Genomic DNA, 23,768 nt, shown 5'->3' with positions numbered 1-23,768 from the left:
AGGCCAACTTGCTTCCACCTTCTATAGACTTCTTCTACACTGCTGTTTCAACTATAAGGAAGAGTCTGTTGGCTGTCATGAGGAATGTGCCCTGATACTTGCCAATGTCATGATTTATGTTAGTTGTTGAGGTTTCTTTTTTCTTTGTTTTTCTTTGGTTCTTGTTGTATCTATTTATTACTACTGGTTAAGTATCTTTTTATTATTGTTATCTTTTGATTATATATTCTAATATATGTTATCAAATTAATATTTTTATAAGTATTTCCATCATATAGTTAGTAGTTATATCCTTGTGATTTGTTTATCTTAGTTGTTATTCTTGCACATAATTTTTCTTGTTATTTTATAATCTATTTCACATTCTCATTTTTTTATATATTATTTTTGATCTCATATTTATATTATGTGCATGTATTGTTTCGTTTTACTTTGTTGGTTTGGTGCCATATGTTTGAATTGTTATATATGTTGTGATATTTGACTCTAAATATCTTCTTATTACAGCAAGTGGAGTTTGTTGCCAATTATAATACTCTTATCTATCATGTTTGTAAAAAGGGTTTTCCATCAAATAAATAAACAAATAAAAAGATAAGATTCATAAGTAATTCTTTAACATCCCTGAATTGACTTTGATTATTTTATTGAAGACATAAACCATATATGATTTATGAGCGGAATGTTCACCTAAACACCTAACATGTACACAATGACTGGATTACATGTGCCTTTGTTATCTGAGTAAGGTGTTAAAATTTATCTGGACAGTTTGAAGTGCTTTGATTTGACACTAACTTATATAATTTAGTGTTTGCCTTGAAACAGATAATTTTAATTACTTGCAGGTAAAACTGGTATAATAAAGACCTATACGGTTGATACAAATACATTTTACCCATGGTTTAGTGTGATTTATGATGCAGCAGACACCACTTTTGTGTTTTTCTGTATGTGTTTTGTTTTTGCTCTCTGTAGGACATACACATTCACAGTATGTGTTCAAAACAGAGTATTTTGATGCAAAGGTGAGTTTAAGTAAATGTTATTTAAATTAATTAAATTACAGCAAAGCAATGGTTGCTTTATATTTTTTTTACTGATTAAATTTTAAAATTCCATTATATTATGTTAACTAAAATATCAAATGTTTACAGAATGATAAAATGTTCAAAAATTAATATAATGAAACAATGTAAGTGGAGGAATTTTTATTTTTTATCAAAAATCAAACTTAATGACAGCTTGGTAAAATTAAATGTTAGTTACTTGATTGTAGGAAAGAATTCTAAGAGTAAAACATTTTTTTTACGTTTCCTCACAAGTGAAATAGTACAAAATTTTAAGTAATACTCTTTTAGTACAGTTATTACATTAGATTAGATTTAGTACAGTTATTACATATAGACTCTTATAATCACTAAAACTAACAAAACAGTTGTTTTATTGTAAGTTGAAAAAGTAGTTTGGAATGACAAACATACAAGGACAGCACGCTAATTAGCTGCCAGTTACGCATATAAGCTCTGCTTTTAACATGGGGCTAAAGTTACTATAAGTTATGAAATGAAATGAAACGTTTATGAAATGAAATGAAATGAAACGAAACGTTTATTCTCTCTTCACAATCAATTCATTGTAACAAAACAACAACAATATTATACTTCTATACCTAGTGTTTGATCAAATAACGTGTTAACTAATTAGGATGTGATTTTCTATTATTGAAAACAAATGTTATAATAGAAATTATTAAACAAAACAGAAATATAAGCTGATGCAGAACTGCTGAGAGAATAAATAGGCCTACACACGCAAGAAAAGATAAATTCTTCTGATTTAGCGTGGGAGTCACCAGTATTTTATATTTTCAATTTGGAATTTTACTGTTGTCTCCTGTTAACACACACACACACACACACACACACACACACATATCCAATATGAAAACATATGCTATCACATATGTTAGATACATGTAATATCATTACTGTATCTATTATCTCTCTTGAGGCAACTACATTTGAGGCAAAAATAATTTACGCAAAAGTAAATTTGTTTATAACTTTATTTTTTTTAATAGATTTTTTACTTATTCTTTAGAGGGACATATTATCTCACCTGTTTGGTTATTATATTATTGTTTAAGAAGAATTTAGTTATTAACTAGTTTAATACAGCAAACAATTGTTCCAATTGATTAGTATCATGATTCAAGAGCCAATCCTTGACACAGATTTTTAAGGTTTTCATTGTGGGTGAATTTTTAATGTAAACAGTGGTAAACTATTGTAAAACTTGAGTCCGAGGTATATAAAAGACTTCTGTAGCAAAGAGCTATTAACTCTCAGTGGCCTGATCATGCAGATCTGCCTGGTAATATATCCTCCATGAGTTGTTTGCAGATCAACAGTGACTCCTGGATTACCACTAATTTGGAAAAATAACCATAGCTCACTTTAAAAACATATAGATGCCACAGTGGCTAAAAACATATTTTTAGCCTAAAAAACAATAAAAAGGCATGTTCACGACTATTTTTCTGAAAAATAATTCTAATGAATGATTTTTGAATACTTGTAATTTTCTTTAAATGTGATTTAAATGTACTGCCCCAGCATGACAGTCCATAGTTTAATTTAGAATGAACAAATGCATAATACATTTTTATTGTATTTATCTGAATGCAGTGCAGGGAACACATGATGCAGTAGGTTTTGTAAGATCTGGTGGACTTACTGAAGATATACTTAAAGTAATAAATGTAAAAGAAGATAACCTTAGTAAAAGTGACACTTTAGTTAGTTGTGGTTTGCGGAAGTAATGATGTGGCAAAAAATGAAGCGGACAACTTTCTTGAGATTTTACATAAAACTCTTAATGAAACAAAGGACAATAATGTGGTTTTAGTAGACCTACCTATTAGATACGACTTGGCAAATTGGTCCTGCGTCAACAAGGAAGTGGTAAAAACCAATAAGCGTCTTAAGGAACTAAGTGAACAGTTCAGCAATGTATATGCTATGTAATGTATTGTTCGTTGCTTAGGGCAAGTGATGCAGTGAGACAGTTACATACACGACACGGACAACACCTTAACCACAAAGGTAAGAGATGGTTATCTAATATGATAGCTGAGACAGTAGCATCTTCACAGATGGGTATAAAACGCTCTCAGGGACCGAAGGAAGACCACCTGCCTGCTCCAGGAACCAAATCTTTGTTGGAAAACTACAGCCTTCTGGAAACAACTGTCAATATATAACATAAACTGATTTCATGAGCACTAGTACACCTACTTTAAGTAATGATAGTTTTAGTATCTTGTCAGGAAATGTAAATAAGATCAATGGTCAAACTAATTATATTAAGAACAAGAAAGATTATGTAAAGTTGAAAAATGGTTCTGAAAAGTCAAATTTCACAATTTACCATCAAAATTACCAATGCCTCTCTAATAAAATAAGTATTTTGGAAAATATTTCAATTGAATTAAATTTAGATTTTTTATGTCTTACTGAACACTGGATGGAATATAATGAGATATGTACATACTCAATCAATGACTTAAAACATGTTAACAGTTATTGTCAAACTTCTAAGATCCACGGAGGTACAGTCATTTTTTCTAGGTATGATCCAACACATCTTAAAATAATGGATGACATCAATGGGCTCTCTATGGAGCTAGATTGTGAAATTGTATGTGTTGAAATTTTGGAAGTTGAGCTTGTATTAGTAACTGTATATCGTAGTTGTAATGGTAATATTAAAATTTTCTTTGACATCATGGAGAAAGTATTAAGTTACATAAATCGTTTAAATAAGCAATGTGTTATATGTGGTGATTTTAACATGAACTTTCTGGGCATGAATGATAAAAATGCAGTAAACTTTGTAAATCTCTGTTGTATGTATGGAATAAAAGGAACAGTTTTTGAGCCTACTAGAGGTCTCAGATGCCTGGATAATATTTTTACTTCTCTTGATAATAATTATACAACGATTGTAGTTAATAAGCATGTCAGTGATCACCTTGCACAAGTTTTTACATATTCTTTTGAGGTTGATCTTGAAAGTAATTTTTGTAATAAGAGTTTTAAAACTATACCGTAACTAAAATAACTGAAGCAGGCATTAGAGAATTTAAATATTATTTATTGAAAGAAAATGTTTATGACAGACAATGTTAATGTTGGCTTTAGTAGGCTACATTTGTACATATTCTAAAATATTACTTTGATATATACTTTGTAAGTATTGTGAAAAATAAAACATCAAAAAATAAAAAAAAAAATGCATAGGAAGTGTCATTGGTACAATTCTGAGCTTCAAAGAATCAAAGATAGATTTATTCTCTACCATTTTTCAAAAGAAACGAATATTGCATGGTACACAAATGAATATAATAACTTGAAAAACACGTACAGGAGTAAAATTAAAGAGGCAAAAAAGCATGCAAATACTAGTTTAATAAATAATGCCAAAAATAAAACAAGGGCTTTGTGGAGTATTGTAAATAGAAATAAAAAGTGTACTACAAAGGAAAGTGTAAATAATTATTTTAAGCCTGATGATTTTAATGAATTTTTTATAAATGTCGCCAAAAAAGGTGTAAATGTGAACCATAATAATTTAGTTTTAAGTATTATTTAAGTCAGAAAATTGTGCCTCATGATACAAGCTGTTTTGTTTTTAGACGTATAACAGAGAGTGATATTTTAGATATAATAAAACAATTAGCTCCTAAAAATAGCATGGATCATTTTGGTTTGACGAATTGTTTAGTTAAACAAACAATAACTTATTTTGTAACACCATTGACTGTTTTAAGTTAACTAATAATTATTGTTTAAATTTAGGAATATTTCCTGATGTTTTAAAAATCAACAAAGTTCATCCTATTTTTAAAAAAGGTAAAAGGAATGAAATAGGAAATTAAAGGCCCGTTGCTATTGTGCCGGTTTTGTCTAAGGTCATGGAAGTAGTCATATGTAAACAGTTATTACAATTTTTGGAAATGGAACATCTGCTTTGTAGAGAACAATTTGGATTCCGAAAAGGGTTATCAACAGCTCAAGCTGTTATTTCTTTAGTTGATATGGTTCTAGACTGTTATGAAAAGAAAGACTTTGCTGCTATAACTTTCTGTGACCTTAGCAAAGCTTTTGATCGAGTGTCTCATAACATTTTGATTAAAAAATTAGAACATTATAATATTAAGGGGATAGCTTTAGATGTACTTAGCTTTTACTTAAAAAATAGATCTCAATATGTAGTAGTAGAAAAAGATATATCTCTGTGTAAACCAATAACCTGTGGAGTCCCACAGGGCTCTGTACTGGGGCCTTTACTGTTTTTAATTGCAGTGAATGATTTGAGTGTAAATGTACCTGCGAATATTGTTTTATATGCTGATGATACCACTATAGTAACTACAAATAAAGATTATAACAAACTCTTAGAAGACTACAAATTGAATATTAATCTTGTAGAGAACTGGCTCACTGCCAACAACTTGATTTTAAATAGTGATAAGACAACTACTGTAATATTTAGCATCAGAGAAGATCCTAATGGGACACAAGAAGATATATTTCCAAAATTTTTAGGTTTGAATTTTGATCCTAATTGAAATTGGTATCAGCAAATTGTAGGGGTTAAAAGTAAACTAAATAAAAGCGTGTTTGCAATTAAACGTTTATGTGGTGAACTTGAGGAGAAAGCTCTTATACAATCTTATTTCAGACTTTTTCACTGTCACTTAAATTATGGTTTAATTGTTTGGGGCTCTTCTCCTTACGCAAATGAAGTATTCATCATCCAAAAAAAGTTGTCAGAATATTGGCAGGAGTCAATAAATATCATAGTTGCAGAGAACTTTTTAAACGTTTTAAAATTTTGACATTATTTTCTTTATATATACAACAATGCCTATTTTACCTCCGAGCTAATTTAGATAAAGTAAACCTAAGGAAAAATGTTCACAATTATGAAACAAGAAGTCGTAACAATATCAACTTACCTCAAACTAGACTAGCTAAAGCCGAGAAAGGCCCAATGATGATGGCTATTCGACCATACAATAAGTTACCATTAGATATAAGGATGCTAAGTGATATGGAATTTAAAGATAAACTAAATTATTTTTTATGTAGAAGATCATTCTATTCAGTGGAAGAGTACATCTCAACAGTGTGTACGAAACAAGACTTTTAGAATGTTCATTGTATTACAAAAGTTGTAACATTGTATTGACATGCCAATGTATTTGTGTGGAATTTTTTCTGGCAGAATAAAATTCTTATTCTTATTAATACATCGTCATGACAAAGTTGTCTAATAAAACAAAATTTTCTAAGAAATACAAGTAAATATGTTCTAATTGTTTTTATATGTACTTTCCAAAGAAGGTTTTCATCAATGTGGAGTCCTAAGTACTTCACAGTGTTGCCCTGAGTGAGGGTGACACAATCACATTGATTCTGTTGACAACTCAAATTATGGTACTTCAAAGGTTCATCATAATTGAAAGTTTGAGTTACTGAAAAATTTATATATAGTGATTTCTGAGCATTTAATGCAAGTGCATTGTTATTAAACCATAATTGAAGATAGTATAGATCTTGTTGTGTATAATTCTACAGAAGTCGTTCAGTTAGGGCACTATAAGATAAAGCTATAGACAATAGACAATAGACAATAGACAATATTCTTTATTTGCAAATTTCTTTAAGAAATACAATGGCGTCAACATGTGATAATCTTGCTTTACAATTTTATGTATCTATTTGTTTATTAATTTTGTGTAATGTTTTGTCATTCTTATTAAAAGGTCAAAAAAACTCCTTGGTCGAGTATAAGGGTCGCTCCACTAGCCAGTTCTGAAGGTCATTTTTTTAACTGGTTTCCTCTCTTGTCCTTAAGGTTTTGTGGCAATGAGTTGATGATTTTGCGGCCATGTATGAAGGTTTTTTGCTAAATGTTGTGTGGTGGAATAGGAAGACTGTAGTTTCGGCTGCTCTCCTAGTGTTGTATGAATGTATGTCTTTCATTTCTTGGAAGGTCCAGCTGATTGGTGTAGAATACAACTGCAAGTATGTAGAGTGATGTGACGGTTAAGATCTTAAGTGACTTAAACGCTTCTCTGCAGCTATCTGTAGGGCCTAGGCCTGCAAGTGTTCTAATAGCTTTTTTTTGGAGGATCAGGATTTTGTTAAGGTTGGCCTCGGATGTTGAGCCCCAAGAAATTAATCCATATCTAATGTGAGATTCCACCATCGCGTAGTAGGCTGTTTTGGCTAATTCCGGGCCTCCCATCCACATCATTCTTTTGACTACAAATATCCCAGATGAGAGTTTTCTTGGTCAGTGCATTAATATGATCTCCCCAGGAAAGGTCAGCATCAATTGTGAGCCCAGTAGTTTTTGTCTTTTGTTCTGTTGAAATATTGGGAATATCTGGTATTTGTTCATGTCTTCTGCTAAAATTGATATGTGTGGTTTTTGGATGGATTGATAGCTAAGTCGTTTTGAAGACAGTATTGGAGTGCTTTGTGTGTAGATGATAAAATGCTAGTTACTAATTCATGTGATGTGTCATTTGCAAATAGAAGAGTTGTATCGTCTGCGTACATTATAGTCTCTACATTGTCATCATTGATAAAAAACAGAAAAGTCGTTGGGTGAAAAGAATAAATAAAAAGGGGGCCCAGTACTGAGCCTTGAGGCACTCCTCTTCTCACTGGCAGTGGCTTTGATCTGTATACACATCTTTTTTCCATTCAGATTTTGTTGAATTTCAGTAATTTGTGTGCGATCTTTCAGGTAGCTAGCCACCCAATCTTTTGCTAGGCCGTCAATACCTAAAGCCAAGAGTTTTCTCAGGATGAGGTCATGACCCAAGCAATCGAAGGCTTTGCTGTAGTCAAGTAGAATAGTTGAGACATGTTTGCCATCTTCCAGGTTGTCTGTGATTTTTTCAAGTAAATTGGTAACAGCTGTGGTGGTGGATCTACCTTTGAGAAATCCATGTTGATTTTTTGTAATAAGTTCATTTCTTTCCATGTAGTCTAGCATTCTTGACAGAGCTATCTTTTTCTATTATTTTTGAGAGTGTTGATATTAGCGAGATAGGGCGGTAATTCTCTAGTTTGATGAGGGATCCTTTCTTGTGTTTTGGATATATTTTAGCAGTTTTTAAAGCAGGGGGGAATTGTCCTGAACTAAATGATTTGTTTATTATGCTGACTAATGGAGGTGCTAGTTGTTTGGCACAGTGTTTTACGACCTTTGATGGAACCTCATCTACTCCACAAGATAACTTAGATTTTTAATGAGGATATTGTTGCAATGACTTCCTTTGTGTTAGTAGGTTTTAAAAAATAGTAATCGGGTATCACTTTGTGGGAGGGTATTTGGTGAGTTATTATTGTGTTTTTAAATTGTTCGCGATTGTTTTCCAATGTGGAAGCTGCTATTTTTGAAAAATATTTATTAAAGTGTTCAGCCCAAAGTACAGGGTTATCCTCTATTTTGCCATCCATCTCCAACTGCATATTTGCTTCACCTTTTTGTTTATTTTGTTTCTCCGAGTTGATTGTGTCCCAGATGGCTTTTACTCTTGTTGTCAGCCTGATTAATATATTCTGCTGTTATGCTTCGTTTGAGATTTCGGAGTTTAAGGTCGTAGGTTTTCTTTTTTTCTGTCATTGCTATTTTGTCATCATTATTTCCAGTTAGTTTCATATCTGTGTAAGGCAGTTAGAAAGTCTTCTTTTAGAATTTTTACTTCTTCATCGTATTGTACATTAAGCTTCCTACTTGGTTTTGCTTGTACTTTCTTCTTAGGACATACATGGTCTAGTGTTTGTCTTACTGTGTTAAAAACAAGTTATAGCTCTCTTCAACATCTGGTGCAGCATGCACGCTCTCCCAATTTTCTAGAAAGAATTCGTCTTTAAGTATATCAAGATTTTTCCTTGAAAATATTCTCCTCACAGTAGCTTCTTTCTTAGAGGACAAATTTGTTTGCATGTTGACGGTGCAAATCTGGCCAGTGTGATCTGATATCCCAGTCTGTACTACTGTAAAGTTCACCATATCTTCTGATATGTTTGTGCAAATACAATCCATAGATGTTCTGGAGTGATAAGTAGTCCTTGTCTCTGGGAGAGATAGCCGCTTGATACCAAAAATTGATAGTTCATCCTCAAAAGAAAGTGTTTGTCCTGTATTTACGGTTAATCTGTCTATATTGACATCTCCCATTAAGATTTGGAGTTTGCTGTATCATCAAGCTGTATCATCAGCGAACCCAGTTAGTTTACCATTAAAGGGGGCTCTATATAGATCATTAATAAAAATTAAAAAAATAATATGGGACCTATAACAGATCCTTGTGGCACACCGCACATAATTGTGCTAGTCGAGCTTTCATAGCCACCAATACAAACAAACTGTTTCTGCTCACGGAGGTATGATCTGAACCAATCATGAGCTACACCACGCACTCCTGCCCTATCCAGCTTTTTTAGTAACAGCTTATGGTTGACTGTGTCAAAGGCCTTGCTAATATCCAAAAACAAACCTGATGCTTTGGAACTTTTTGGATTATTCAAATTTAATTGAATTTGCGATATAAAGTATTGTAGAGCCATTTCCGTGTTCATTCCCTCTCTAAAACCAAATTGTGTTGAAGCTATAAAGTTATAATGGTCTAAAAATGGCGTAAGTCATGATTTAACGATTTTTTCTAATAATTTTGAGAAAACTGAAAGTAATGATATTGGCCTATAGTTTTCGACGGACGTACTTTGTCCTTTCTTAAACACAGGCACAATTTTGGCAATTTTTAGTTTTTCAGGAAACACCCCCTCACTCAAACTCTTATCTAAAATATGTGTTAGAACTGGAACTATATGTGATGAGATATTTTTTACTATGAAACTAGAGATAGAATCAGCACCAGGTGCCTTATTTCCAGATATCGAGTTTATCAATTTTACTAATTCATTTTCTGCTACAGGAAGCCAAAAAATGGAATGAGGAGGCGAGTAAGTAAGTAAGAAGCAAGTAAAATTTTATATGAATGGAAACTCATATAAAATCCATTAAGGAAACTTAGATTTTAGTGTCTCGATGCTAATGAAGTGTTAAAAACACAATTATTATCTGTTAATATTAATTGTTTATAATTTATATGGATTACAGATTTTACCAACATTAAACCTAACATTGAATATAAATTATAAACTATTAGTATTAACAGATAATCATATTTTTAACAATATATTAATGTTGATAGACAGAAATCTAATTTTCTAAGTGAAAAATGTATGGACTTGAGACGGGTTCCTATAGATAACACAGTTTAAAACATTAGCACAATGTTAAAAGCCAAGTCTCAGTGTGTGGTGGCAGTTAACTAGCGTGCCCTCTTAAAAAAATTGCATAAGTTAACTCTCATTTTTTGTGATGTTAACACTATTACATAGTTTATTAATTACTGATTTGTGTATTTCAGTTAGATCATTTCACATTTCTGTCCAATGCAACATTCAAACTCCGCTACCTTGTCAACGACAGTTACTGGTCTCCCGACACAAATGCTCCAATATTCTTTTACACTGGCAATGAAGGTGACATCACATTGTTTGCACAAAATACTGTAAGTAGAACAATTTGTCTAGCATTTCTGATTTATTTTTTTGAAAAACTAACCATTAATGTGACACACTGTAATTCTGTCCATTTTTTATGACCATTGTGGTTGACTTCTATTTTCATTAGATTAAAATTGGTTGTTTATAATTATGTTATTTAGTGTAATCTCCTATTATAACAAAATTTTATATTAAACATATTATAACATAATTTGTTTGTCAACAATAGCTGGAGTTTTTTTTTGTCTATGTGTAGATTAAAAAACTGATAAGAAACATGCTAAATTAAATTGTTCATGTTTTTTGTCAATATATTTTTTTTATATAGAGAGTGATAGATAGTTCAATGTGAAGCATTAGTGGAAGGAATATTCAATGCTCAGTTTTGATTTGGGAATGTTGGATACTATAAATAGTGTTCTCTGTCGGTTAATGCTGGATAGTGTGTCCAGTAATGGCGAAACTATGACTTGGCTTTAGGGGAAGGGAATGAAACTCATTGAAGGTCACACCACACCGGGAGGGGAGTTTTGGAATAAATCTGAATAAATATAAATTTGAATACATTAGACAAGCCTAATTCAAAGTAAACATTTAACTGCTTTATTTAAAACAAGCATCACAGTTTTTATACTCTTCTTTTAACCACTTAAAGGGGGTCTCAATACCCTCATCCCCTCCATACATAGGTACAGTACTGGGTTGCCTTGTGGTGACAAGCCACAAATACTGTATATAGGCATAACTATTGTTATCAATACAGTTTCATTTTGTCTAGATTGTTCAAAGACTAGCTGCTAGTAAATAAGCTACTCCATATCTACCCAAAATGCTCTGCCAAAATGGTTAATCACATACTGTTAAATTACTTTTGAGTAATTGAAGAAGAAATAAGTCTCTTTTCATTTAAAATTAATGTAGTTGAAGTCAAAAGTTTTTGATGCATTCCATGATTGTGTAATCCAAATGTTTGGATTAAAAAGTTTAAAATACACTCTTAATTCTTAAATAAAGCTCAATTCTATTAAGTTATTGTGGTATAGGATTGGAGCTTAATTCTTGGATCTGCTAGATGCTGGCTCTCTTAGTAAAAATTAAAGAAACTTAGATGACATGCCAAGTGTATACAATTTTTTATTAATTATCTGATAATACGTAGTTTCACTGTTTATGCTACTATAATAACTACAGTATATTTCATTGTGATAGATACTGTGGCTATAATTTATATTTATGTGCTTCTTAGAAGTATAGCCTTCTGATTGAGCTCATTATAATTTATTTTATAGGGTTTTATGTGGGAGATAGCACCTGAGTTTAATGCTCTTGTTGTATTCGCTGAACATCGCTTCTATGGAGAATCAATGCCATTTGGGAATAAGTCATATGTAAGTTGGCATTATTTTATCAAACTTATACAAGTACGGTATTGTAAGTATAAATAAGCATGGTCTTTATTTTAGTGTGTGTTTTAGCAAGTGTGCTCTTTTACAAAATAACTCGTGTCAGGATTTGTCATATAAAACAAAATTATAAACAAGTAGGTTAATAATCAATAGGCTACATTTGAAACTCTAGACTCCCTTAGTATAAAATCTAGTGTAAACTAGGTCAAGAGGTATTTTCATTGACTTATCAACTGCACAATGAGTGTACTACACTGTTTCAGACACAATATATGAGCCCGGTGGAGAAACCGAGTTGTCTACACATAATGTAGCTATGGTTGGAAAGGGTTGAATGAATGTCAATGTTCAGTTTATCTACAATTCACCTTCCCCTTTATGCAAAGCCTGAAATATGATGCTGTCACAGACTTCAGATTGTGCACTTGATGAGACAATGGAAATACCTCTTAACCTTGATTAAATTATATTTTGTAGACTGGGTGTCTCTGATGTTGAAATAATGTAAGAAGCTCATTTTGAGCTTATTTGCACCAAATTTCTTTGACCTCTTCAGACGAACATGATTCCAGATTCGAGGAGTGAAGTATGTGACAGCTTCAGATTTCAGATATTGCACTAAGAGAAAGGTGAACTGGAGCTAAACTTAACATTCACATTGATTCAACCCTTCCAACCATAGCTACTTTATGTATAGATTACATACCTTGACATGATAACTACGTACATCATACTTAAAACAAATATTTTACCATCGTTTTCCTCAATTTCCAAGACGTCTTGTTTGCTCAGAAGTTCTTGAAAATGTATAATTTGTAAAGAAAAACTACAATTTAAAACTAATTTGTCATTTTTTACATGGGTGCACACTGTTGACTACTTTTATAGCTGCAAAAAATGAATAAATGCTACTCCACAAACAAGTACTTAATATAATAATTGAGTTAGTTAAAATATTACCAAGCACAGCACTTTCTAAGTGCATAAGGAAAGATCATACATAAAATTCTATAAGCAGAGTGAGATAAACACAGTCACTAGGGATAAGAGCTGCCCAGTAACAAAATATAAAAATAACCAGTATGAAGAAGTATATAAAGGCTGTTTCACTCGCAAAGGGAATATTTTTGTAGTGAATGTAATGTTCACTAAAATGCTACCTACTATTTGATTATATTAATAAAAATGCTCTATAATTTTATTTAATACTAAGACATTGCACGTTACTAATAAATTATGATAATGTTTTGTTCAATATTCAATATCAACTTAGGATGAAGGGAATATCGGATATTTATCATCCTCCCAAGCTCTAATGGACTATGTAGACCTAATCGCAGAACTCAAGCAAAACCACAATAAGCAGTTCCCGGTGGTGTTGTTCGGGGGCTCATATGGTGGCATGTTGGCAGCCTGGATGCGCATGACGTACCCAGCAAGTGTGGCGGGGTATGTACTTCAAGTTGGTTATGTTGGTAGGTTGACTATTATTTCCTTTACACCACCAAGTTCTCCCTTTTTGTTTCCATAATGGTTGTATTATGATAGTAACAATACTTAAGTTTTCTACACATAACATAGCTGTGGTGGGAAGGTTTGATTTAGTTTCAGTATTGAGCTTAGCTCAATACTGATAACTTGCTAGTTCACCTTCTTCTTAGTGCAGCATCTGGAATCTGAAAGGTGTCACAGACTTCACTCCTGGAATCTGTAGTGGAGTCTGAAGAGAACCCAAAAAGTTGGTGTTGAAGGAGCTCAAAGTGATCTTCAGATGAACATGACTCCATATTCTACTAGTCAAGTCTGTGACAGTGTTTAAATTCCAGGAACTAAAAGGAAGGTGAACTGGAGCTAAACTCAATATTCAAAATACTCAAGTGCTGTTGGTCACAAATTTAAGACAAATATTGTTAAAAATGTTAATTTAATTGTAATTTTATGTGTTTTTAATAGGTAACTTTGTGTAAAGCTCCTATACTTTTTCAACTCGGTCCATAAACCAAACCGTACCAGACTTGCTTTAAGTTACGATGTACAAATAACCATATTGGCAACATCATACACACATGATTTGCACGTGTTTGTGGGCAAGTCGGTAAATCAGATGTTTGGCCAACTTAATGCAATACGGTTTGCCCGTCACCACACACTTGAATCCGAGCCCTACTCGTTCTGCTATTTGACTAAGGTGGATGAAATGACAAACCAAGTTGGATAGTGTATGGGAGGCTTATGATATATATATATATATATATATATATATATATATATATATATATATATATATATATATATATATATGTATGTATTTCCTTATTCACGTTCTTCTTTCTTATTTCAGGGCGATAGCGTCATCTGCACCGATATGGCAGTTCCCAGGAATGACACGTTGTAACAGTTTCTATCGTGTCTTGACTTCTGCTTTCTCACGAGTCTCACATAAGTGCAGTGACAACATTCGCAAGTCTTGGAAAACCATTGATGACATCACAAAAACTGGTGAGTTTTTTGTTCTCTTAGGACAAAAAGCTTAGAAAATTGCACCTAGTCCTATAAGGACCTTTGCGCTTCTTCCGAAGTGACAGGATATTTTGGATGGGTAAGTTTGGGGGTATGGGCCTTCTCCTGTTGAGATCCATGGAAGAATTCAGGCCACTAATCTCAAGTCATGTCTCCTTGGAAGAAGGGGAAGCCAGCTCTGAAACAACCTCTCCAGTCACAGCAGGTCGAGGTTGGCATACCCTTATGTCTAGATTAGCAAGAACCTTTGACTCTTATGGAACGAATCGCACTAATTTGAACAGTCATCTCTTGTAGTAGACTAGAACTATCGAATTACCTTTGCACCCCAGAATTTCAAAATTTTTGTTTAGTTAGTGCCACTCCTGAACATCCGTAAGGTTGCCCAGATTTAAGTGACACATCGGTTTTTTGATCTGCCCAGTGGTAGGTTCAACTGGAAGGTATAGACCAGCCAGAAGTGAAGCTTTCTGGGGGAAAACTGGTGAGTTACATGGTGTACAATGTAATGCTTTATATTTTTGTACAACTGCATATGTACTGTATCAAAATTATCTGCATAATAACACTTGGATTAATAAAGAAATACTTTACTTTTTTGTACTTGTTCAATACTTTTTATAGTTTATCCACATTTTCAGGTAATGGAAAAGCTTTTTATACTCATACATAAGCTGTTTATATCCTTTGTATTAAATTACTTTTTTTGTCAACCTACTCTGTAAAATGCAATTTATTTAACTACTAATGACATACTTTAAGATTCTGTTACAAGACCACAAAAGAGAAATAAATCAATATTTTCAAGAACATTATTAATGCCACTATTGTGGTGTGGTAAATAGAAACTCGTATGTCATGAAACTCATAACACACAGTGTGTGTATTACTACTAAAGCCATACTTTATATTGTCACAAGATAAAACAAATAATTGTTTGTCGATATTTAAAAAATCTTTTAAAATGCCACTATTGTAGGTTAAAGGCAGTTGAACAGCTGATTTTTAGCATGTCTGTGTGCTTAATACAACACTGTTTTGAGATTTCTCGTACGGCCTTAGGTAATAAACCATTTATATATGAAACTATTTACAAAGTTAAACTAAAACACACAACAGAGTACCAGTCATTCATTTTTCTTCATAAAACATTTTCTTTTTTAATTACAGATGAAGGCAAGTCATGGTTGTCTTCCACATGGAATCTATGTGAACCATTACAGAGTTCAGAAAATGTCACAGCATTGAGGAATTACTTAGACAGTGTGTACGCTAACCTGGGCATGGTTAACTACCCTTACCCTACTGACTTCTTGGCACCACTCCCTGGCCACCCTGTTAGGGTATGTTGTGAACTGAAATAAAATATTAATACACCATCATTAATTATTATAGCCTCAAACACTATGCTAATAATTAAATATTATTTTAAAAGTGTAGTTGGAAAAACAAACAGAGACCTTTCAGATTCCTTTTGAATGTGCTTATTGTATTGTGTATATATTTCTGAACAAATTTGTAGCAATTTTATTTTTTAAACCAACACATAGTATAATTTTATAATTCGTTGGCTATAATCTATGTTTATTATTTATTATTATTTTATTTTTTACACACATTGAAAAAAAACTTGGTTTTTACTTGTTGTCTTAATTGATATATTAATTAGACCACATTTTTTCTGTGAGTTGTTGGTATTGATCACTTATTAAAAATCAAGTATTATATTATTAAATATAATACTTAATTTATTAGATCACATTTTTGTTATTAGATAAATCGATTCAGTGATTAATAAATTAGGTAGATATAAACAAGCTACGAACCAATCAATCTGTGACTAAAATTCTCTGCTTGGTAATAACCATTTAATAATACACAAGAACTAATTAAATAGGTCCATTATTTTAATGTAGCAATAGCATCACACATGAAAATTATGGACATTGACATGCTGCCTGGAATGTTACTGCAATACCGTAAACTAAGTTTCTTTTAACAATATTTAAATCTTTCATGAATTTTAATTGTTGTTTTCAAAGTGTGCATAAAGTATCTCTTTCCAATACAATAGTGGTAAATTCTATAATTATGAATGTTCTAATTTGTAAAAATATTTTTCAGGCTGTTTGTAAACATTTACTGGAAAAAGATTTAAAAGGCAAGAAACTTCTATCTGCTTTGTTTCAAGGTGTTAGTGTTTACTTCAATTATACAGGAAACGCGACATGTCTTGACTATGCCAGTGCTTATCAACCTTCTTTGGGTGACAATGGATGGAATTATCAGGTAAGTATTACTTGAATTACATACTTTATATAAATTTATGTTTAGTTTTTCTCTTGCTCAGAGAATCTCATTAAATTCTTAAATTCAGTTCATCGCCATCTTGTTTCAAGCTCCTATATTGCTTGCCACTGTGACTCAATTCTTCTACTGAAGTATTTTCTACGCCGAATAAGTCCTTTCTCCGCTAAATCGTCTGTTGTTCCCTCACAAACAGTGTGGTAGGAATTACACCTGCTACGTATAAGAAGCATTGTTGTAATTCAATTATCATGAACATATTAAACATCAAATTAATTAATTTGTTGTCTGTTGTTTTTGCTTCCAACTGATTGTTGTTGAAACTGAATGACAATTATTTATGAATTTGAGCATAACTTTATGTTGCATACAAGTAAACCGCTTAAAAAAAGATTCTGGGTGATTGTAGTAAATACTCCTCCGCTGCTGTGATGACACCCTCTCCCAGTATCCCCACCATTGCTTGGCACTCGCCCGCTTACTCTATATGACCAGGGAATGAGGGGATCTGGTCACTACCCATTAGCGACTAACCTCATACCAAAAATGTTCAATTAATATTTTATGTTTGTATAGAGGTCTATACTACTTACAAAAATACTATATACTAATAGAATAGGTAAGTAGCTACAGTTTAAATAAAATAGCGCAAATGAGACACAACCCACACAGCTGATGAAACAGAACGAGGAGATGCTTGCCCCATTCCTCACCACTGGAGGGGGGCCCCATGAACGAACAAGAACACTTCATGGAAGAGGAAGTGAGAATTTAGGACAGAACAGTTGTATTTTGATACGTATATAAAATAGTTTCTTTAAACAAATATTTGTAACAGTTACTTAAAAATTACCTTATAAAATCACTTTATAGCTGATTGTCTTTCATATAGATGTGTATGGTTTACATTTATTTCATTTTTGCAGGCTTGTACAGAAATGGTAATGCCAATCTGTACAGATGGGAAACATGACATGTATGAAGCTATTAAATGGAACTTTACTGAATATGCAGATGACTGTTATGAAGAATACGGAGTGAAACCTGATCCTTTTCACGTTAGAAATCTGTATGGTGGCAAACATATTAGCACAGCATCCAATATTATTTTCAGGTACGCCATTATGACACTTTTTATGAGGTAAAACTAATAATGGTTTAGATTAACTAGTTTTTTATGTTATTGCCATAATATCCTAGCCTGAGTTGGATTATGATGGATAAGATTGCTCTGGATGTCATCTGTCTTGTAACATAAGAGAACAACTTACTGTGTGCGTCATAAGATATAAGTTTTGAAAGAATCTAAAAAATATCATTGTATTCTCCAGGAGGTTTCATTTTTGACTGATTTATAGCTTCCAGCTGAACCCACAGTGGGCACAGCAAAAACCAATGTATCTACTGCGGGAGATGACTGTTGGAGTTGGTAGGGTTTGTTCCCTAAGAGTCAAAAGTTCTTGCCAGCCTAGACATAAGTGTGTTCCACCCCCTGCCTGCTTTGACTAGAGAGGCTGGTCCAGAGCTGGCTTCTCCATCTTCCTAGGGGACATGACTTGAGATTAGGCCCTAAACTTTTCCTCGTGAATCTCAACAGGAGGTGGCCCCTACTCCCAACCTTATCCATCCAAAATATCCTGTCACTCCGGAAGCAGCGCAAAGGTCCTTATAGGACTAAGTGCAATTTTGTAAGCTTTTTGTTCTAAGAGAACAAAAAATTCACCAGTTTTCGTGATGTCATCAATAGATTTCCAAGACTTGTGAATGTTGTCATTGCACTTATGTGAGACTCGTTGTAAAAAATGTGGTTTTATATTTTGGAAATAAGTTTAGAGAGTATTACTATCCTGGAAATAATATTAGTATTGATGAAAACACAGTATGTTTCAAAGGAAGGATAATTATTTTAAGTATACAACAAGGACAAGCCCTAAAAGTGGGAAAATAAAGTGTTCATCCTCACTGATTACGTAAATGGTTACGTTTGTTCTCTTCATCCTTATTGGGGGGCTGCTATAACTAACTTTCTTGTCAAGTTAATAAGCCTGAATTGCTGATGACAACACAAGTCATGCTAACATTGTTAGAGATCCTCAAAAACACATATGGAAGCTTAGAAGGATTTCATGTGTTTTGTGACAGGTATTATTCTAGTGTTGAACTTGCCAGAGAGCTAATGAAAAAAAAGTTGCACCTAACAGGAACCATTGTTAGGGACAGGAAGGGTTTACTAGTAGAAGTAAAGAAGAAGAAAAAGATTGTAAAAGAGGCTATCGCTGCTTACAGAAAAGATGATAGGTTTAGTATTTTACAGTGGAAAGAGAAAAAAGAAGTTCTTATAATAAGTTTCTATGATTCATTTATGGAAGAAGTGAGACAAAGAGTTGAAAACGGAGTAGAAGAGATAGTTCAGAATCCTGCTGTTGTCTGCAGGTACAATGTATCGATGGTAGGTGTTGACCTTGTAGATCATTTTATTGCTTCATATTCGTTTACAAGGAAAACATTTAAGTGGTGGCACAAAATTGTCATTTGGTTGTTGGAAGTAAGTGTTGTGAATGCTTTTATACTATACAACAGCCCCTTGGGATGAGAGCAATTTGCCAGCTTCAGTTCAGAAAAAGTTTGATAAAAAAACTCAAAAGAGGAACAAGAAATCCAAGAAAAAGAAGGAGACATGCCAGTTTTGAAGATGAAAGGCTTAAAGGGAAACATCACATTCCTTATGAAAGGGAACAGAAGAAAGACTGTGCCATGTGTAGCAATCGATCAGTACCAGGTGGGATGAAACGGACAAGATTTTACTGCAAGACATGCAGCAAAGATCCAGCACTACACTTGGGTCAATGTTTCCTGAAATACCACACCATGAAAACGTTCAAAGAAGCTAGAATAAAACTGCACAATAGGAAATATTCAATATTGGTTTACGTATTTTTTCAGCTTGTATCGTAATGTGCCTTTTATATGGGTCAAAAGGTACATTTATGTGTCCCTATTTTATTTATTTTTCATAATGAAACTCTTTGTAGATAAAATTTTCAACTTTATTAACTGAATTAGTAGATTAAATTTCCAGATTTTATGCTATACTTGTTTTTTTATACTTTATTATAAACACTTTTTTGACTGTAAGCTACAGAATGTAGTTTTTACTTGTTATCGATAATATTAGTATTATAATTATAATTAAAACAAACTTGGCAATTTTTGACATTTATATTTTGTATTATGTTATATTGTAATTATAATTAGTAAATACAATTAATTTTCATTAAGAAACAACGAATTTACTACTAATTTATTGTCCATAATCATGCTCACAATTCCCGAATAAAAACAATATAATTCTATAGTAAAAATAGTTTTTACAGAACTAAAAACAGTGGTTAACATTATAATTGGTTGTTTACATCAGCATAAGTATTTACATGTTACGCCATTTTTTTTTAATACTAAAGGAAAAAGACGGTTTATCCCCGTGTTTAGTCCTAAAAAGGACCTTTGCGCCTCTCTTACTTATATTTGTGTCCTCAGAATCTGAGACTTTTACAGAAGCTGATCGAATTTGAGGGCTCCTTTTCTCTGATGCACTTGGGGCTGAGGAGATATGTTCCCAGGAATCTGTTCTGAATTTTTTATATGGCAGGACAATTTAACTGAATATACTCCGCTGATTCCTCCTAATTCCGAGAACATTAGGAAGGGGCGGACAGTGCAACACATTAAATATCTGAGTGCACTAAAAGTCAAGACCGGGCCCTGAGCGTGGCCACCTGAGTGCTAAGGGTTAATAGTTTTGGTATGATATAGTTCCAATTATGATTAATTTATTATAATTAATAATTAGTAACATAATCATAGTTTATTTGTTGATGTAATTTATAATTAGTGATTTAAGAACGGATAATACTACATGTAAAATAATATTAAAAATCTGTGTAGCAATGGCGAGTTAGACCCATGGTCTTGTTGCGGGGTACTCCACAACGTGTCAGACACTGCCCAAGCTATAGTGTTAGCTGACGCTGCTCACCACCTGGACCTGAGAGCTTCCAACCCAGCCGATCCTGAGTCTGTTGTGGAGGCCCGCAAATACTACCGGACTGTCATACAGCAGTGGATTTCTCAGTAAACTAGTTGTAATACTAATTGTGTGCAGTAAAATTCTTTACTAAAGACCATATTTGACTTATTGTGTTATCTAAAAAAGTCTTAATAATCCAAGAGCAGAATGAAATGTGGGGAGCACTGGCATGAATCAGTAGAAACAGAGGATTGCAGGTACTGAAATAATTTAGAAATTTAAGGGAATTTATCAAGAAATCTTAATTGACTTTAAGCAATCAATATATGCCATAATATATTGTAAATGCCAATGCCATTTTTATAAATGATAATAAAACAGACCTACTCATATTTACAAAAATTACACTTTTAACATTTGTAACAAATTTAGGCCTTTCCACCAGCGGAGCTTGAACGGTTTACAGACGGCTCTAAAACAAAAAACGGCACAGGTGCTGGAATTGTGTTATGGAATGTGCTTGTGAGAATATTCGTCTGTGATATAGGAGTAAGACGATCAATATTTTCACAGATAGTCAGGCAGCACTGATGGCACTGGACTCTTGTGTGTTCAAATCCAAACTTGTCAGGGATTGCTATCAAGTCGTTTCTTCCTTTGCCAGAATCAACAATGTGACTGTTTGTTGGGTTCTTGGTCATGAGGGGATCCATTGGAATGAAAAAACTGATGCCCTGGCCAATCGGGGTCAGCGTCAATTGTGACAGGTCCTCAACCATTCTGTGGTATTCCAAGGTGTGAATCCTTTGGGACTGTCTCAAAATAAGTTTGTGCTGAACATGAGAGAAGGTGGAGTTTGCATCCGGGTATGAGAATGACCAGAGCAGAATGGTACTATAGTCGCTTTCCTCCAGGGTGGTGTCTGACCTTCTCTCTATATAAATAAAGGCTGATTTGGGCCTGTTGTATTGATAATGGATGATGGAGAGATGATGGACAGGACACCACTGAAAACAGAGAGCAATGGATGCCCACCAACAAGTGGTTTGGACAAAAATGTTATCAAGGTAAAACAATCTCCTTGACTCCTAATGTTGTTTGAGTATAACGTTAATTGATAAGACATAACATTTACAAATTAACAATTAACAAAACTATATCTGAAAATTTGAGCATGAGAAAGTTTATGCATAATAAGTGATCATAGTTTTAAGTAATGAACAATGATGAGTTTACTTTAGATGATATGTTGGAGCAGTTAAGGGAACATGGGTGAACCATGACCTCGAAGTCACGGGTCAAAGTTCATGAGGTGAAATATTTTTAGGTTAAGTTTAAGGTTAATATAATGTTTATTGTCTTTATTTATAAGCATGGGTTGTCCACAATGAATTCGTAAAAGTCGAGGCCTTCTACAAAGCAGTGTACGTCTGCACAGAGTTCCTAACAGAAACTACTTGAGATTGCTGATAGCTGTACAGTAAGTTCCACCACATCATTATTGCAGTCTGCACCGCCTTCTATGTGACAGCCTATCTCGCCCAAGGGTTGGAACATTGTCATAGCTATCATACAGCCCCTATGTGAGTCGAAAAGACCCTAAACTGTCCCCAAAGCTCAAGAGAAGTCTTAGAAGTTACCATTTCATACAAGACACCATCAGTAGTAACTGGCTCATCAAGACTAGAAGAGGTTCCAATAGCTGAATATCAGGGAGCCCTTGTGGTAAGGGAAACTACTAAAAAGACAACAAAATGCTCTGATCGAACCACTAAATTCGTTTTATTAAATTAAATCTCTTATTTTACAGTCAAACCTGTATATGAGTATATTGGTACACAATGTATTTAATTAATTAATTTTTTTTCATACTGTACGGCACTGATTTTTAACAAGCATTGTACCTAGTAGTAATAATAAATAGACTTATAAAATAAGATTAGTGTATTTGTCTTCATTCTTTTTAAAGATAAGATACATAAGTAATTCTTTAATATTCCTGAATTTGCTTTGTCTATTCTATTGAAGATGTAAACCATATATGATTTATGAGTTAATATATTTATGAGTGGGATGTCCACCTAACATGTACACACTGACTGGATTACATGTGCCTTTGTGATCTGAGTAAGGTGGTAAAATTTATCTGGACAGTTTGATGTGCTTTGATTTCACACAAACTTACATAATTTAGTATTTGCCTTGGAACAGATTATTTTGATTACTTGCAAGAAAGAACACTTATATTGTTGATATAAATACATTTACCCATGGTATTATGATGCAGCAGACTACACTTGAGTGTTTTTCTATATATATTGTGTTTTTGCTCTCTGTAGGACATATGCATTCTCAGTATGTGTTCAAGACAGAGTATTTCGAGGCAAAGGTAAGTCTAAGTAAATTTTCTTTAAATTAATTGAATTACAATAAAGAAATAGTTAAATTTTAGAACATTTTATGTTTTATTGAATAAGTGTTAAAATTATGCATTAATATTTGGAACAATTTGTATCTTTATCAGAAATCAGAAATCAGAAAAACTTTATTCAATTTCATCAAGAAAAGAATAGGTGTCAAAGTATTACAATATGAAATAATAATTTACATTACATGTCATGTTTTAATGAAAAATTGTTTATTGAAGTCTTGAACTCGTCAAGGGTGTAGATGGATCTGTCTTTGAGCCAATTTAGCAGTCTTCTTTTTAAGATTTTGGAGTCACAATTTTTGAAGTCTTGAGGAAGTAAGTTGAACAGCTTTGCCCCAGCGTAGCAAGGTTTCTTGGAGAAAAGTGCTGTCCTGTGTATCGGTAGGGAGAAGTCATTACCATGTCGCGTGTGA

At 33.0% G+C, this 23,768-nt stretch overlaps 1 protein-coding gene across 1 annotated transcript; it reads left to right on the top strand.

Annotated features, from left to right (window-relative positions):
• The first annotated feature begins 762 nt into the window (after window positions 1-762).
• LOC124360062 (lysosomal Pro-X carboxypeptidase-like) lies at window positions 763-21,081 on the top strand. The gene is made up of 9 exons (XM_046813324.1): window positions 763-1,028; window positions 10,526-10,669; window positions 11,954-12,052; window positions 13,344-13,519; window positions 14,412-14,569; window positions 15,761-15,933; window positions 16,715-16,879; window positions 17,824-18,011; window positions 20,843-21,081. Exons 1-9 carry the CDS (start codon window positions 918-920, stop codon window positions 21,030-21,032), a joined length of 1,404 nt encoding a protein of 467 aa, XP_046669280.1. The 5' UTR covers window positions 763-917; the 3' UTR covers window positions 21,033-21,081.
• Window positions 21,082-23,768: the final 2,687 nt, after the last annotated feature.

The sequence above is a fragment of the Homalodisca vitripennis genome, chromosome 4 (genome assembly GCF_021130785.1).
Source record: "Homalodisca vitripennis isolate AUS2020 chromosome 4, UT_GWSS_2.1, whole genome shotgun sequence".
In the NCBI taxonomy this organism is placed as follows: Eukaryota; Metazoa; Arthropoda; class Insecta; order Hemiptera; family Cicadellidae; genus Homalodisca; species Homalodisca vitripennis.
This window is presented reverse-complemented; position numbering and strand designations above follow the sequence as displayed.

What these genes read in the sequence shown, in the direction of transcription:
- LOC124360062 (XM_046813324.1), top strand. Translation starts at nt 918, where the DNA reads ATGATGCAGCAGACACCACTTTTGTGTTTTTCTGTATGTGTTTTGTTT. An exon ending in CATTTGGGAATAAGTCATAT is followed by an intron (nt 12,053 to 13,343) that starts GTAAGTTGGCAT and finishes ATATCAACTTAG; the next exon opens with GATGAAGGGAATATCGGATA. An exon ending in TACCCAGCAAGTGTGGCGGG is followed by an intron (nt 13,520 to 14,411) that starts GTATGTACTTCA and finishes TTCTTATTTCAG; the next exon opens with GGCGATAGCGTCATCTGCAC.